The sequence below is a fragment of the Pollachius pollachius genome (assembly GCF_949987615.1).
Source record: "Pollachius pollachius genome assembly, chromosome: 7".
Classification (NCBI taxonomy): Eukaryota; Metazoa; Chordata; class Actinopteri; order Gadiformes; family Gadidae; genus Pollachius; species Pollachius pollachius.
In genome coordinates, this window is record NC_136940.1 from 6,941,795 (window position 1) to 6,959,152 (window position 17,358).

Consider the following 17,358-nt stretch of genomic DNA (forward strand, 5'->3'; position numbering starts at 1 on the left):
CTTCTTGCCTCGAGTACAAAAAGCAGTCTCCCTCCTCTGCATCGTTGTCACGAGCACAGGGAGAACTCAGGCCTGGCTAAGCGTGTTCATGTGTGCCGTTGCACTTCATCAATTTAGAACAAGCATTCACTCAACTTCAATCTACAGAAGCAGCCACAACACTACCTGGTGAGGGACGTAGGGACATTGGGACATAAGGGGGGGGGGGGAGAGAGAGAGAGAGAGAGAGAGAGAGAGAGAGAGAGAGAGAGAGAGAGAGAGAGAGAGAGAGAGAGAGAGAGAGATAGAGAGAGAGGTTAAACGAGGAGCAAAACAAAATTGGGATTTGGCTTTCTTTTCAAACCTTAATGTTTGCAGCGAGATAAACACGGCTGGTGCAGGCAGAAAGAAAAGTGACGGTGAGTGACAGAGAGAGAGCGAGAAAGAGAGGGGCGTGATACAGAGAGCACTAGGAGCTAACCAGCAAGCGAGGACGTCTTGCTAAAGAGACTTTAAACAAATGTGAAGGACAACGGCATGCACACGTTATCTGTGCCCACTTCATTTGTTGTCTGATGGGCGAGTCTAAATAGGAGGTGGGTGCACATCAGCAGTTGTTGAATGGTGTGTGTGTGTGTGTGTGTGTGTGTGTGTGTGTGTGTGTGTGTGTGAGTGTGTGTGAGTGTGTATGTGTGTGTGTGAGTCTGTGGGTGGTGTATTCATGGACTCAAGGGCAGGGAGGGAGGGGTGTTGTGTTCACCGGTTGTGTTTGCATCTGTCAGTGTGTGCCTGTCAGCTCATGATGGCATGGGTGGTGGTTTTGTTTCCCATGTGCATTGCATGATTGTGCGTCTGCTGTGTATGTGTGTGTGTGTGTGTGTGTGCGTGCGCTAGTGTATGTTTGTGTTTGTGTGTGCACATGCGGGCGTGCGTGTATGCATGTTTTTGTTTGTGTGTGTGTGTGTGTGCGTAAATGTGTGTGTGTGTGTGTCTGTGTGTGTGCGCGTGCGTCTGTCTGTCTGTGTGCGTAAATTTGTGTGTGTGTGTGTGCATTAGTACATGCATGTTTGTGTTTGTGTGTGTGCATGTGTGCGCGCGTGTGTGTATACTTGGGTGTGCGGGTGTTATGTCGGGGTGTGTGCGCCACGTGCCTTCATTTGTTTCAGAGGATTATTCATCTCCCTCTGAAGGGAGGCGGCGCGGCCAGCCAGGAAGGTCTGGAAGGCGGCAGAGAGCAGGCTCTCGTACCTCTCCAGGAGCGGCTCGTCGTCAGGGGGGTAAATACGTCTGTGGGGAGGAAGAGGAGACGGGGATGAGAGAGGGATAACAGAGAGCAGAGGGAGTGAGAGTGAGAGCGAGAGAGAGAGAGAGAGAGCGGGGGGGGAAAAAGAGAGGGAGCGAGAGAGAGAAAGAAAGAAAGCAAGAAAGAAAGAAAGAAAGAAAGAAAGAGAGAGAGAGCAGGAGGAGAAGGTGGAGGAGCAGCAAGAGAGAGATTTAGGGGTAGAGGGAAGGAAAACATGTAGGGCAGAGAAAAGGCTTGAAGACGAGGGCCCCTCGAAGCAGATGTGATGGGGAGGAGTTGGAGGTGGTGGTTTTGGTTATAGAAAAACAAAAGGAAAGAAAAAGTAGGGTGGGAAAAAGAGGGATCAAGAAAGGACAAGACGTAAGAGCGGAGGGGGTAAAGCAGAACAAGAAAAGAGATGATGAGCTGAGATTGGAAATGAAGGGAGATAAAACAGGGAAAGGTGGGCAAGAGAGAGAGAGAGAGAAAGAGGGAGAGAGATAGAGAGATGGAGAGAGAGCGATAGAGAGAGAGAGAGAGAGAGAGAGAGAGGCAGCAACAGAGACAAAGAGCCAGCGATTGAAAGAGAAGATAAACACAACAGCCGTCGTCACAGAAGGGCAGGAAGTGGAAAGTAAAGACTCCAACAGGAGGTCGGTGAGAGCAAAAGAGCAGCATAGTCAACAAACGAGAAAGGAGCCAAAAGCATGAAGGACACAGCCAATAAGGAAGCGGGGAGCGGCGCCTATCAGCCTAAGACACCGTGCTAAAAAAAGGGCGGCTCGCAACTGTGTGTGTGTGTGTGTGCGTGCGTTTTTTTTTCCCGAAAAAAACCTTTTAACCACCAAACGCCAGCGTGCCTTTCTACATCACCGCATCTTAGCTTGCGTGAGCCTAAACGTTGGACACTTAAGACTTCAGTATACTTAAGCCCGAAATGGAAATTGGTGCGCTGTTTGTATCGTCTGTCCGACCGCTGTCGAACACTGCGAGTCCCAAATAGTATCTGGGATGTGTTGGGCTGATGGTTTAATGATGCGAGTTTCGGGGAGATGAGACGCAGTCATTCACATAGTATTGCGGACCGATTGCGTGTATCAATATACTCTAAATGTGCCACTTGAATTGAATGATATAATGGCGCAATGCATCGCATGATGTACTTCTAATATGTGGGAAAAGTTTGGACTTATGCAAGTCGCTAATGCTCATACGCCCGTTCACATGTCCTCACCAGCTCTGTGGGCCCCCTCCCCCCTAAACCAAATCGAAGACTAAACTAACATTGTCCAGTGTTTATCTTCGCCCAGTGGGGATTAAGGAAAACACATAAACCTCTGCTTCGTTATCGCCCCGACACATCTCCAGCCTCGGCCAGAGCCATCGCTGTAGCCATCGAAACAAAACAAAGATGGCTGCTTCAATCTAAATAAGCTTTCCCTGCACCGCCGAGAAAGGGTTGCTATGGAAGATGGAAGGATTTTTATGTATAAATATATATATATAAATATATATACAGAGAGAGAGAGAGAGAGAGAGAGAGAGAGAGAGAGAGAGAGAGAGAGAGAGAGAGGTCAAGCAAGAAACGAAAGAGAGAGAGAGAGCACGAGAGGGGTCAAGCAAGAGAGCGAGCAAGAGCAAGCGAGAGAGAGAGAGAGAGAGAGAGAGAGAGAGAGAGAGAGAGAGGTCAAGCAAGAGAGGGAGAGAGAGAGCGAGAGAGAGAGAGCAAGGGAGGGAGAGCGGTCGAGCAAGACACAGAGAGAGAGCTATAGGCAGAGTTGAGAGTTGGAGCCAGCATACCTGAAGTATTAAGTGATTCAATGGGATTTACAGGCTTTGGATTGCCTTTTAAAAACCCAAACACACACATAAATGTACAATTTATTGTGCTGTCTACACAAGCAGACGGGAGGGGGGGGGGGGGCTTTGAGAGCCTGTACTTTGCGCTATCCCGGCAGATCAGCGGGCCCATAAAGACTGATACTGATCGGCGCACGGGATTTTCCATTTGGCGGTTGTTATGATGATGAAGCCGGTACTTCCAGACTCGTTTACTCACGCGTATCAGCATCTAAAGTGTACAGTGGAGTCAGGGCAGGTATCTATCCCAGCGTTTACACTTGGAACATTCCACCACTCTGGCTGTCAAAACACCGCCATCTTTATGACAGTTCGCCGAGGCAGGCTGGGCTTTCTCCTTTTTCCTCCCATCTTCCAAAAGTGTCTCGGGGGGGGGGACTTTTTGGCAAAGGCGGGAGCAATTGTGTCCGGAGGGGGCTTTCTCTCTTTTGATGATACGTTTACCCCCACGCCCCTCCCTCCCCCCTACCTCACCCCTCCCTCCCCCCTCCTGAGTATCATCTCATGCATCTGACGCGAGATTCCCATCTAACCGGGCGGCTGATCAGTGGGGTTCGTTAACGGAGCTCGCCTTAACGAGGAGCGCTGTGTTAATCAGGAGCCTGGCGGAGCCGGCGTGGGACGCCCTTTGAATGCTGAGAGGGTCTTTATTACGAGAGAGAGAGAGCGCTCCCAGACAGACCTCAGCCCTGTCTTGATTGACTGACTGCCTGTTTGGAGGGGAAGACAGTACTCCATGCAGCCTTAATGAAGAATTCTGGCCAGTAATTCAATCCACTGATGAGCCAAAATGTCACTCGAGTGTGTGAGCCAAACACTGTGTGTGTGTGTGTGTGTGTGTGTGTGTGTGCGTGCGTGCGTGCGTGCGTGCATGTGTGTGTGCGTGTGTAAGTGTGTGTAAACGCAACTGAAGTGCTACACGTTTGCAGCTGTGTGTACTGGAGAGAGAAAGAAAGAAAGAAAGAAAGAAAGAAAGAAAGAAAGAAAGAAAGAAAGAAAGACAGGCCTGTCTGTCAGGCAGGGAGGAGTTCAGTCCCTGACATGTCAGTGATGGAACGCGAATGAGCAGAGGAGCGCTGGGTATGGACACAGGGCGCTGGGGCGGGGGGGGGTTAACAATCAGAAGTGGTGCTTTGCTGAGTCAAGCTGGGCTCTTATTTGCGCTGACTGCTGGGTAACTTTTTAAAAACGAACACACACCGCGTGTCACGGCGAGCCTCCCCCTGACGGAGTCCGTACCAAGATGGAGGACGGGAGTGAGGAGAGCGCAGTGTGCGGGAGCAGCGCTAGCAGAGTGAGCGGCGGGGCGCAGCGGTTCCGCTTGCGTTCCTGAGACGAGCCAGGGAAGACCCTGGGCTCTTTGTCGTGTCGAGCGCTAACAACGTGATCCCTGCTGTCTCTCTCTCTCTCTCTCTCTCTCTCTCTCTCTCTCTCTCTCTCTCTCTCTCTCTCTCTCTCTCTCTCTCTCTCTCTCTCCGTGACCCCGCTGCCTTCCTCCGTGCTCCACAGCGTCCGAAGCTGAGATCTGTATTCTACCCGGCTACCTCCTGCACTCTGCTGATGACCCAGCGGATATGATCGTGGAGCAAAAAATGTAACTATGTACACACACACACACACACACACACCCAAAGAGCACACATACACACACCCAAAGAGCACACATACACACACCCAAAGAGCACACACTTCTACACGGCCACAGACACGCACACCATTACCTGTAGTTCCCCAGATGTCTCCTCTCGTGCTCCTCCCGGGAGATCTGCTTGCGGACCTGCGCCAGGCGCTCCTTCTGTAAAGTGTGTGTGGGGTGGTCGAGGGGAGAGGTGGATGGGTGAATATAAAAGGAATGAATCAGGTTGAAATTGCCTCCCACAACATCCGAGCCACCGGCCGGCTGTCTCACACGTCGCCCACTGTTCTGCGTCGCAAACGCACACCGCTTCGTGCCAGATCAATTATGGGGCTAATATCTAAACGTTTACAATAGGTGTGATTGCGACGGAGGGGGCCTAGTTCAATCCGGAGCGAGTCGATGGGAGCGAAGCCCTAGGATAAGCCACGGCTCATGTCTCGCCACCGGCGCCGTCTCGTACCACGGCCTTGTCGCCTTTACTTTCACTTTTTTCCCCTCTCACTTCATCATTATGTTTTGTGAATAGCACCTCTTGTGCCAAGCCAGCCCACACCCACCCAGCCCACACCCACCCAGCCCCCGCCCCCCTGCCCCTCCTCTCCCCCCCACCCCCACCCAGCCCATGATAGGTGTCAAGGTTAATCAAAAGCCTAATCATAGAGGCAGCAGAAAATTAAGGCACTTGGAGCCGTCAGTCGCGAGACGGAGGCGGAGAAAGCGTGTGGCCGCCGCACTTCAAGGCTAACATAATTAAACGGTACGCTCATCTCGGAGAGGAGAGAGAAAAAAGTATGACAAAAAAAAATAAAGTACGACGGGCATGAAGACTTTCTCGAGTTCAGGTTTTCTTTTCTCCTCGGGTTACTCTGCGCGTATTGTCTTAACACTCAGCAGCCCTAAAAAGAAAACTGCTGTATTCAAGTTTTGGCGTTTTTCTTATTGGCTAATAAAATAAAAAAGAAACTTTTATCGTGTTCCGAAGAGAAGGACACCGGGGAGGGGTTTGGGAAGTTTTGGTTGTTGGAGCGTGTCTAAATCCGCTTCCTCCAAATGAGAGGGCGACACACGTCGCCGGCGCGAGCAGCTCATTGACCTCCGCTCTCCCAGCCACCGCCGGACCTGTGACGCTCATTATGGGGTGTCATTACGCGCTTTGAAAGGTGCCCTGGTGGCCACCTATTGCAGGCTGAAAGTGAAAGTGAAACTGACCCCCTCGTCCCCATCCTCCCCCCTTTCTCTCTCTTTCTGTTTGCCTGTTTAACCCTGTCTGTCTGTCTGTCTGTTTGACGGTTGGCGTACCAGCTCTTCCCGGCGGCGCTCCAGGGTCTGCCGCTGCTTCTCCCGGTCGGAGGTGGCCGCCGACAGCTTCTTCACCGACCCGTGGCCGTAAAGCCGCCGCTGGGCTTCGGCCTTTTGCTGGGCCAGGTTGCGCTTCTTATCGCTAGCCCTGAGACACAGAAACCGGAATTGATAAATGAAGCAGAACAAAAATGATAATAAAGCGAAAAAGAATGAGGTGCAGACGGAGATAACAGATATATTCAATTCTGAAATAACTAAACCTGATCCCGTAAGATTAACGGGGGAGGAGACAGATTCCCTATGGGGGGGGGGGGGGGTGTCATGGTCTGCCGATGGGCCGATTCATTTCAGCCAATCGCTGGCCCTTTAAATTGGATATTGAGTGCTGCGAGACAGGCCGAAGTTTGTCAATGTCCATGGCCGGCTGGGTCCCCATTGATCCGGGCTGATCCGGTTCTGTGTTCGGAGACCCGAATGAAAGACCGAGGCCCACCTCGATACACGACATCGACACAACAACACACCCCCCCTTTGGGGCAGCCGAACCTTGACTAAATAAGGAGACTAGAGAGCAAGCGAGGACAAAGATCTCTCTCTCTCATTCTCTCACTCTCTCTCTCTCACTCACTCTCTCTCTCGCTCCCTCTCTCTCACTCGCTTTCTCTCGCTCCTTCTCTCTCTCTCTCTCTCTCTCTCTCTCCCTCTCTATGGTTCTCTCTCTCTCTCTGAGAAGACAACAGCTTGCAGCCTCCTTTCAATACATCTTTGATTTATTCAAAAGAAGAAATGTGATGAGAAATTGATTATAATAAGAAATAATCACATCTCTTTTTTGATAACTGTTGGAACGGATTCAACATCGGCCAAGCAACTGATCAGTGTGAAAAGGGGTTTGCCTGTGCCGACTGGAACCAGTCAGGAGAGTGGCTTATGTATACATATTTGAGGCTGCTGCACCATGTCACATGGTCCCAAACTCGACCAATGAAGGAGGCTGCTGTGTTCATGTGTCGTATGTACGCCGGTACCATGAAATCTAAATTTAGAGCGGAAGAAGAAGCCAAAGCACATAGATTGGGTGCATGGTGATCGCTCAGCGGACACATTCTTTGTATCCCTGGGACAGTGGAGCAGCAACACATGTCCACGTGCGCACGCACACACAAACACACACGTACAAAATATTTGTGCATAACAAATCCTGTGCATATGTACCAACCAAACATATGGGTTGCACGTACATGCAAGAGTTCATAATGGGTATTAAAAAATAGTTTTGTAGCTATTCTTCTTCATAGCTACCTCTCTGCAGCAGACTGTATGTTTTATTTACTTTTTTCACCAAAAACAAACACACTCCACTATGTCAGAACAAATGTCTCCCGGTCTCGAGTTCTCAGGGTCATTAAATTACGAAAATCGTGAGAGAATTGATCGGACGTCTTTGAAGATCACAAACCTTGTGAAATATAAAGTGCGATGCAAGTTCTCACTCCAAACGTAACGAGGCTCAGGAGGACAGTCCCCTTTAACATGTGTGTATTTATGTGTGTGTGTGTGTGTGTGTGTGTGTGTGTGTGTGTGTGTGTGTGTGTGTAAATGTTTGTGTAATTTTTTGTGTGCAACGGTGTCTGTGTGTGTGTAAGTAAATTAGTGTTTCTGTGTATGTGTAAATGTTTGTGTGTCATTTTGTGTGTGTATCTGTGTACGTGTGTGTGTAAATAAATGAGTGTTTGTGTGCGTGCATGGTACCTGATGTTAAGCAGCTTTAAAGCGTTGAGCAGCACTCCCTTCTTCACGTCGTAATCAATCTTCTGATCAGTTCCAAAACTGGGCGCTCGGTTGATCTGGGAGAGAGAGCGAGAGCGAGAGAGAGCGAGAGAGAAAGAGAGAGAGTCAGTGAGCACCAACTAAGTCCACCTACTTTATGTTCAAGTGATAGAGAATCCATAGAGTAAGATAGGAGAGTAGCTTGCAAAGCGGTATGTATTTTATCCTTCTTCTCTATTATGTGACTTACCAGGGCTCTTTGCTTGGCCATGAATCCTTAAAGAAAGGTGCACACACCAATTCAATGCCAAGTGGGAAGAAGTGACCTTGTGTGTCCATGTGTGTGTTTGCATGTGTGGGATTGTGAGCACGTATGTGGCGTACACTGTGCTCCACTGGGGGTTTTCTGAGCAGATAAAAGGACCCAGTCTTTTCAACCCAAACGTAGCGGGCATTCTAAGAGGGTTTGTCCCTGATAAATGCTAGTGAATACCCAGCACTCCACAATCTTCTCTTCTCTCTCTTCTCTCCTTTTTTAATCTGGATTAAATAACACCACGAGTGGTAGACGACGCACACACACACAAACGTTCACACACGCGCACACACGCACACAAGAGATTGGAACCACTTGTGATTTGAACAACTCACAAACAAACAAAAGGAAACAAACATTCAGGAGTGGCCTTTTCGCCTTTAAAAAAAAAAAAAACTATTTTCCGAAACGACTGGGGTTCAAATGTTTCACCTGACGCCGCCAAAAATCACTTTCTCTCTCACTTTGCATTTTTTTTGCATTTCATTGTGTTCCCGCACGCGCTTATGCTCCAGGTGTTAAAAACACATTGTGCCTGACAATAAAAAGGGACAGCAATCAGGGAGCCGGGCTGAAGTGGGAATGAGGAAGAGAGGGGTGGGGGGGTTAAGGACAGACGGGTGTGTGTGGTGGGGCAGGGGGGGGGGCACAGAGGCCGCCTACACTGAGTGAATTGCGCCTGCAGGGTGAGTTTAAATGAGAAGGCCTTCGTTGCTGCTTAAGCGCTTTTGCCTCTTCTTTTTTTCGAGGGGATATGCTTCGGCAACATGGTCGTCAGTCAAGTCTCTTCACGATCGTTGCTCGCAAACAATCAGGGCGACAATGAGCCCTCCTCAATGCTAATGATGCTGGGATGGGCCGCTGCTGCTGCTGTTGCTGTTGCCGCCGCCGCTGCTGCTGTCGAGACATTTGTAATGTAATGTAATGCTCTAATGAACACGGGAGAGAGAGAAGTCTTCTGAGAGTCAGCGCACTGCCTGCACTGTATAGCTACTGTATGTTATCGCATACATACAGAACTAAATCCTGTGTGTTCACACACCAAGACATGAGTATATATATATATATATATATATATATTGTAAATCCCCTAGACTCATTCATTCTTTCATGCTTTTTCCTTTTGACTAGCTTGTAATTCACTACAGTTACAGTAGCATTTTTCTCGAGTCATAAAGCAATGCTGTACCTGTTAAAAAAAAAAAATAGGAGTTGGATACAGCAGAGCACATTGAAGCTCCACAGCAGCCAATCACGAGTCTCACATTAGGTCACAAAGGGCCACTGAACCAATGGGGTCCTCAAAAAGCTCCCCGGCGTGCCAATCCCCATCCGAGGCCCAGGTTACAGGATCCCGAAGAAGGGACCAATGGGCTGGGGTGTTTGACGTGGGGAAAATTGAAACCTTGAGGAGCACTGGTTGAAAATGAGCAACAAAGCCCTCCAGCTCCCCCAGAGAGAAAGCTGAGACGTTGCTCAAGCCTCCAAGGGATCACTAGGCTAACTCCACCAAAACACCCTCTCTCTCTCTCTCTCTCGCTCTGTCTCTGCCTCCCTCGCCCTGCCATCTGAACTCGCCGTTGCTAATCTTAACACAAAAGGTGCTTACTGGTGTGTGGCAGACCTGGGAAACGCCGCCGCCGCCGCCGCCTTCAGATAATATTTACATCACAACCGGCGCCCCGGAGGACTGTGGGAGCTGGAGCGGTGACCGCCGCTGCCAATGGGGGATCCGCCGGTTGCCAAACGAAACAAAGTCATAACCAGAAGGTCGTCTGTTCGAATTATTCGCCGAACTGAACGGGGGAAAACCTAGCGAGGGTTGGGAGAATGCGGCCCTCCCCTCCACCCCTAACTCCCAGGCCCACCCCCCCCCGGCCCACCCCAATGCTCAAGAAAAGGCTAACAGCATGAGACATCGGCTGTGATTTGGATCTGGCGTAAAGAAACGGGAATGTGTGAATAAGTTTAGCTCCCGAATGTAAATGTGTAAGTCGGGAGGAAGCAGGAATGCGAAATTCAAAGATGTTTTTTTGGGGTTGTTAGTTCGTTGCACGTGGTGAACTGTAGAACACTACGCTATCTTCATGGACTACACTGCTAAACTACCGTGGGGTGTAACTCAAACGGAGGCCAGGAGTATGTGCGTGATTGTTTGGCACTGTGTGTTGGTGTGGCTGTACACATGTGAAAACGATGAGAAACTATTACTATTTTTCGACAACATTTGGTTTGGCTCACGAATCCCTTTGAGAGCCCTGTGCAGGCAGTTGAACCGAGTTGAAATAGCCCCGCAATCTCTGTTGATGTTTGACAGGACCCGCCTTTTACCCTGCAGTACCTCCACCAACCTAGGAAGAGGCCGGAAGAGAAAAAACACTGCAAAGAATGAGAAAGAGAGGGAAAGAGGTCTGTTTTCATTTACTGGGCTCCCCAGATATGACAGCCGTAGTAAAAAGAGAATATCTCCACTGAGGTGTAGCCTATAGGTAACAGACAGACCAGGCAGTGATCCCGGCAGCATTTTTCTCATTGCTTGTCTCTTTATTTTTTACGGTTTGATTTGTGGTGTCAAACTGTCACCGGCTAGAATGACATGCTCGGCCCTTGCTAGCTCTCCTCCTCTCTCTCTCGTGCAGAATCCCTCCTTTCTCTCGCCCTCTCAATATTCCTCCCCTCCTGTGTGCTGCTCTGAGATGTGTTCCTCCGTCGATCCTCCTCTCTCCTTGTCTTCCTTGGCCACTCACTTGTACTTGTCTGCCCCCCTGCTCTCGCTCTCCCTCGCTCTTTCTTGTTTGTTTGTTTGAACGAGTGCCTCCCCCATCTCTCTCTCTCTCTATCTCTCTCTCTCTCAGGGAGTTGGGCTGGCCTGGTCCTAATGAAGCCCCGCAGGCTTCCCCCCCCTACTCTGATATCCTTAAGCGACTCCAGCAGGGTCTTAAGGTAGGGGGGAGGCGGCACTCGTCCGCTCTTAGTAGACTAGTTCCCTAAAAAAAAAGCAATGGAGAAAATGAAAACCTCAGATGAAAAGATTACAAACTCCCGGGTATTTTCCCAGCCCTGCTACGGCTTTGGTTCGTCTCGGCCGCGGCATCAACATCGCCCAGATATATCAATTAAACAGTAGAACGAGCTTGCAAGGAGCAAAGACGAGGAAGAAGGCGAGGAAAAAAAGCACATCACTCTTATTTTTCCCAGGACAGGTTTTCTCCTCCTTTAATCATCCCATTAAACACACCGGGATTACGGGGTTAGGCGGTGTAGTCAGAAAGAAGCACAGCTCCAGCTTTTCTTCTTCTTTTGACCCTCTCTCTGTTCACCTGGATGTCGGGCCCTTTTTTCACACATGTGTAACTCACCTGTAAAGAGCTATAATACTAGTGGAGCAAAGGCGGGGCAGAGGATGAATTGTCCTTCTGAAGCAAAAGGTACGTCTAACGAGCTTAATAACTGGACCTCAAAGGAAGAGACAGAGGGAGACCGGTAAATAGACAGGAAAGGATGCTCACTTTAATGGCTTATGTCCTTTTGTATTTTTCAAGTCGCAGCCTTTCAGATCCAAGTACATCATCTTATCTCACCCTATGCTCAAGGTATAAAAGTATCGTATAACCAGCATGGAGAAGTGGTGAGGCAGGTAGAAGGTAGTACTTTAATCATGTGGCCCAGTCGGGGTGCACAAGCACACTCACAAACGCGCACACACGCACGCACACAGACCGCAGCCATCGAGTTGCGGAAAGGAATGCTCGCTAATCACCAGGCCGCCCTGGTGCAGCTTGTGCATCAGCCTCCAAATAAGGGCACGGGCGTCAGACTAATTTCATTGTGATTTCGCTGGCGATATCTCCATTCCCCGATTATTTGATGTACCCAAATTAACATCCTGAAATGGAATTCAACTTGGAACAGGAACCACAAAATAACAAGGTCATTTTCCGTTTTTTCGGAGAAATGTAATTAATAGTCGTGTTCCAGAACAGTTGATAGGATTACGTTTTTGTTGTTTATGTTTTCCGCTCCTGTTCACAGAGTGTTTGTTTCCGGTCGCCGTTCCTTGGACCGGCTCCGAGCCCATGCTCTGACATGGTGTGCCTTCCAGGACAAAGTAATGGCAGAACACACAATGTCCAATGACATTGTGTGAGCATCTTAGAACAAAACACGCGGCACACAAGTTGAGCTCGTAATTAATGTGATGAGTCGGTAGGGAAAAACTTCCAAAACACCCTAACCTTTATTATGCTTTGGCGGGGGAGTAAACAATGGACGACCCTGGAAGAGGCTGCCGTTCCGCTCCGCACACTGAAGGGGTACCAGCAATCAGAGAGAGAGAGAGAGAGAGAGAGAGAGAGAGAGAGAGAGAGAGAGAGAGAGAGAGAGAGAGAGAGAGAGAGAGAGAGAGAGAGAGAGAGAGAGAGAGAATACGCGACATAGGGAGGGAAAAAATAAGAACGACAGCAACAGACAAACCCAGACGGCCGGCCCACCCTGTTAAGCCACTCTCTCCGATTTCTAGTTTTTCTAGTGGTTTCATTTGGTGTGGTGAAGAGAAACGGGTTGGGGGGGTGGGGGGGATTCTGCAAGGGGTCCTGGGACTAAGAGAAGCAATTCTTGCCTTATCCAACATCCACCCATGACCTGGTGGGCTGGCTGTGCCCACATAGTGTCTTCTCTTCTTAACATGAAGATCTACACCGATCCACTCCCAGACAGGAACACAAAAGGAACTCAGGGACAACACACACACACACACACACACACACACACACTCGCTCGCTCCGTCAGTCACACACTCACACACACAAAGGCATACACTCACTCCGTCAGTCACACACTCGCACACACACAAAGGGAAGAATAGGGACAGTGGCAAACCTTGATGTGGGTGCGCACACCATCTCACGTACACACGAGTGCTGAACGCTACGCACGGCCGCTTGCTCACACACTGAGCCCGGTTACGCACGGGAAAGCACACACAATCTCTCACACTCACTCTCTCACACACACACACACACACACACACACACACACACACACACACACACACACACATGGCTGAGAGAGATATACACCTGCTCCGCGCGCATCAGTCACAGAGCAACATGACACGCGAGAATATCCGTGTCACCCCTCTCTATCAACGGAAATAGAGGAGGAATGGAGGAGCTGGTGCATAAATACAGCTCAATGAAGGTGTCTTCCAAACTGAGTATTTCCTGAATGCAGTATTAGGAAATATTGGGGGGGAAATAAACAATTGTGTTTGTGTGTATTTGTGTTTGTTGGTGTTTGTGTGTGTGAGGAGGCCATTATTTTGGTTGTCATACTTGCTAATCTGCCTGACAACAGATGGTGCCACGACTTTGTTCTAAATTGAAGGGGATAACACAACCAAATAAACCCAAAAATGTCCTGTGAATTCATCATAAGGGCATATAAAGGAAATACAACATAAAAGGACCTCTGATTAATGTAAAGGGAAAGATTGAATATGCTAAATACATAAATAGTAATACTTTCAATGAACAGCGCTCGTCTACGCAAACTGCCTGCATTTATAATAAATAGCTTATTTTAACATAAGCCCCTTGTTACCCGTTTCATAAAGTATTTTAAACCATATGAACTCAGAACACACACACATAACACGTGCACACACACACACACACACACTTACACGAGCGAGCGTGCTGCAACACATGCACTCAAACAAACTTCCAGTTTCCGCCCGTCACTCACACACATCGAGTGAAACGAAAACGTCCCCCCCACCCCCCCCGATGCACAAATGTGCACGAGTGCACCCACACATACACAGATACACGTACATTCAGACACACACATACACCAGACACACACACACAGAGAGACAGTTACCACGCTGCCACGCGTGCCTGATGATAAATGAGTAAACGTTGCTGTGCGATTTTAACTGCCCCACATTCCGGGCCCACGTGCTCCTAATTTGATACTTATTCCATGAAATAGTCATGTTGGAGAAAAAATGGATGTGGACAGAGAGAGACAGTCCCATACATCATTCTAATTATTCTTTAATAAACCTCTTACGGCGACGGCGGTGCATTGTGAAGATGACTACTGCCACCTAGGGGTGAACGGGAACCTCAGCGTCAAAACCTGAGGACGTCTATCTGTGGACTTTTATAAAATACCACATTTAACCCTTTTTATTCTGCTAAGTGGTGGGGATTAATCATCGCCGAAAGGAGGGGGGGGGGGGGGGGACAAAAGATAATTAAGTATATACCTGTGTACATTCTCCGCCATCATTCCTCAACCTGAAAGACTTGAGTTCATATGAGAGAGAGCGAGACCACGAGCAAGAGAGAGAGGGCGGGATGGAGAGAGAGTTGGAGACAGAGAGAGTCAATTCCTTAATCATTCCCAACGATCAGGGAATGGACGCTGGATTAAAAGCGTGGGGAGAGCTTACGGAAACACCTCCTGAACATCTTGCGGGAATATTTGAAAGGCTCAACCAACCCCCTTTCCCAGGTTCAGGCCAGAACACGAGATCGCCCGAAGACAGAGAGGAGAGGAGAGTTTCCCAAAAGAATGATCACGAGGAGAGTCAAACAGAGCGTTCAGTTAAACTCCCGCCGACGACATTGACGAAATGGATTTTTCTATTTGGCTCTGAAAAGCTTGAAAAAGTTGTGCTTTTTTTATTTACTTTTTTTTTTTGGTTTTGTTTTTCCCACAGGAAACACTGGCGAAGAGAAAAGAGATGTGAGCAGACCAAGGGAGAACTATTTAATTCCTTTGCAACCTTGGGTCCTTGGGTGCCCGAGTCCGCCGGTCCGGTGAACAGGCAGAAAATTGCCTCCATGTTGCACACAAGGGGGTGGTGGGGATAGTACCCCGCACACATACACTCACACACACAAGAGTGTGAACATGATCGTACATGTAGAAGGCGTGTACTTTTACACTAAGCTAACACAACCTCGCGCACGTTGAATAAATACTTTGTGCTGAGAGAGAGACAGGTGCACAGAGAGAGAGAGAGAGAGAGAGAGAGAGAGAGAGAGAGAGAGAGAGAGAGAGAGAGAGAGAGAGAGAGAGAGAGAGAGAGATCAGCTGGACTTTGTTGGCTCTCGGGGTGAGACAGGCCGACCAGACTGATGTACGTTGAAACAATTGGGAGGGGAAAGGAGCGCTGGATAGGAGGAAAGTTGGGACCGGAGGAAGAAATAATAAAGTCCGAAGACAAAGATGTCAGCCACCCTCCCCGATTCCCTCCTTCTCCCCCTCATCTTTGCGAGAGGAGGGCTGACAATAGATGTGGAGGGAGGGATGGATTTTGTGTGTGTGTGTGTGTGTGTGTGTGTGTGTGTGTGTGTGTGTGTGTGTGTGTGTGTGTGTGTGTGTGTGTGTGTGTGTGTGTGTGTATAAAATTGGTGGGTTATGGTCCAGCTGCAGCACGTTGTCGCTGTGCATGTGGCCCAAAATTCCCCGGGCGTGCGTCGCTCACACACACACACACACACACACACACACAAGCACAATTACTAGCAAAACCAGCGCCACGGCTGACCAAAGTGCCGCCGACTCATTAGCCGTAGATCACTCTCTGCAGCTCGTCCCGGAGGTCAGGGGGCGAGAGACATAGAGGAGAGAGTGCACCGAGAGAGGAGAGCGAGCAGGGCCAGGACAGAGGGACGGCAATTAGAAGTAGCCAAACAACAAGCAAAAGCCTGAAAAAGGAGGACATTATGACACTGTGTGTGTGTGTGTGTGTGTGTGTGTGTGTGTGTGTGTGTGTGTGTGTGTGTGTGTGTGTGTGCGTGTGCGTGTGTGCATACTGATACCCCCGAATGCTGCCACGTGCAACGGCGGGAACAATGGAATAAAAATAGCCCCCCTGTGTCTCCGCCCCTTCTATTTTACCTATTAAGATGTCAAATTTACCGACAACACATTGCAGGGAAAAAACCCTGCAGAGGGAACGAGTCGCTGTTTAATTCAACAGGGATCAAAAGGGGCCCTGAGAATGGCCCGGAGAGTGGGCTTCACACCAGAGACACACACACACACACACACACACACACATACAGACACACACACAGACACACACATCATGGCAAGAAATGTCATCATACCACCAAAACATTGGACAAATAGATATTTGCCAAGACTTGTGTGCACGTGCGCTTGCGCTTGTGTGCGTGCGTGCGCCTGCGTGTGTGTATGTACGCGTGCGTACTTGTCCCTAACAAGCAAACCAACTAGCCTTTGAGCCTTCGAGGTCCAAGCAAGAAAGATGCAGCGAGTTGGCAGGCTTCTAATTATTTCAGCTCCATCCCAGAAAAAAGTAAAAAATAAATAAAAATAAATACCCCCCCCCCCCCCCCCCACCGAACCCAAACTCGTCCTTATTTTAGAGCTGGCCAGCTGGAGCTGCTTCGTTGGGCTAACGGTACACATAAGAAGACAAGATAAAAAGCCCTGATGTAAAAAAAGAAAAAAAATGTATCGCCAATCATCGGGGTGATTAGAGGTAGGGGCCGGCGAGGCTCTGCGAACGGGCGTTTCCGGCCTCGTCGGATCTCGCGTGACGAAGGGATAAACACCGGTCTCCCCCCGCGCGCCGTTAGAAGCCCAGATGGGCCGTAACCACGGGGAAAAAATGAGCAGCAAGCTCTGCGTGTTTTAATGTTAGCCAGTCTTAATCTATCCCCTCCAAGGCACACACACATGTGCGCGCGTACACGCACGCAAACGCAACAGCATACACCTGATCATATTCGTCCTCTTCTCCCCTTGCCACCTTCGTATTTATCCAAATTCACCATGGATTTAAAAGCCAGCCCCATCGCCAATCCCTACAAGTTCACCTCAAGGTTGCGCGCCAAACAGCTTTGGAGAGAGCAGTAAAACTGTGACTTGAAGCTAAACCAAACATGAAATGTGTTTAGCTGTTGCTTTTTTCCTTTCTTCTCTTCATTGATACTTTCAAATGGCAAACAAATACAGAGTAGGGCTTCAAAGTGTAAGGCTTAAGCATCGAACAAAACCACAGCCGTTCAATCACAACGCTGCGTTAGTTGCATGTGTGCATGTCTGCGTGTGTGCGTGTTTGTGTGTGTGTGTGTGTGTGTGTGTGTGTTTTCCTCTCCATGATCAAGACCACAGCTGAATGAAACACCTCTTCTCTATGAGACACAGATGCCGTCTGGGCTG

At 49.1% G+C, this 17,358-nt stretch overlaps 1 protein-coding gene across 1 annotated transcript in view; it reads right to left on the reverse strand.

Moving 5' to 3' along the window:
* ttll7 (tubulin tyrosine ligase-like family, member 7) overlaps positions 1-17,358 on the reverse strand; it is a gene marked incomplete at both ends in the record, with an annotated part of 68,946 nt that overhangs the window by 26,041 nt on the left and 25,547 nt on the right. Inside the window, 4 exons of the mRNA XM_079739320.1 lie at positions 1,131-1,266; positions 4,843-4,916; positions 6,060-6,207; positions 7,815-7,909. Of these exons, the coding sequence (XP_079595446.1) occupies positions 1,131-1,266; positions 4,843-4,916; positions 6,060-6,207; positions 7,815-7,909 (453 nt within the window). The remainder of the gene's footprint in view (positions 1-1,130; positions 1,267-4,842; positions 4,917-6,059; positions 6,208-7,814; positions 7,910-17,358) is intronic.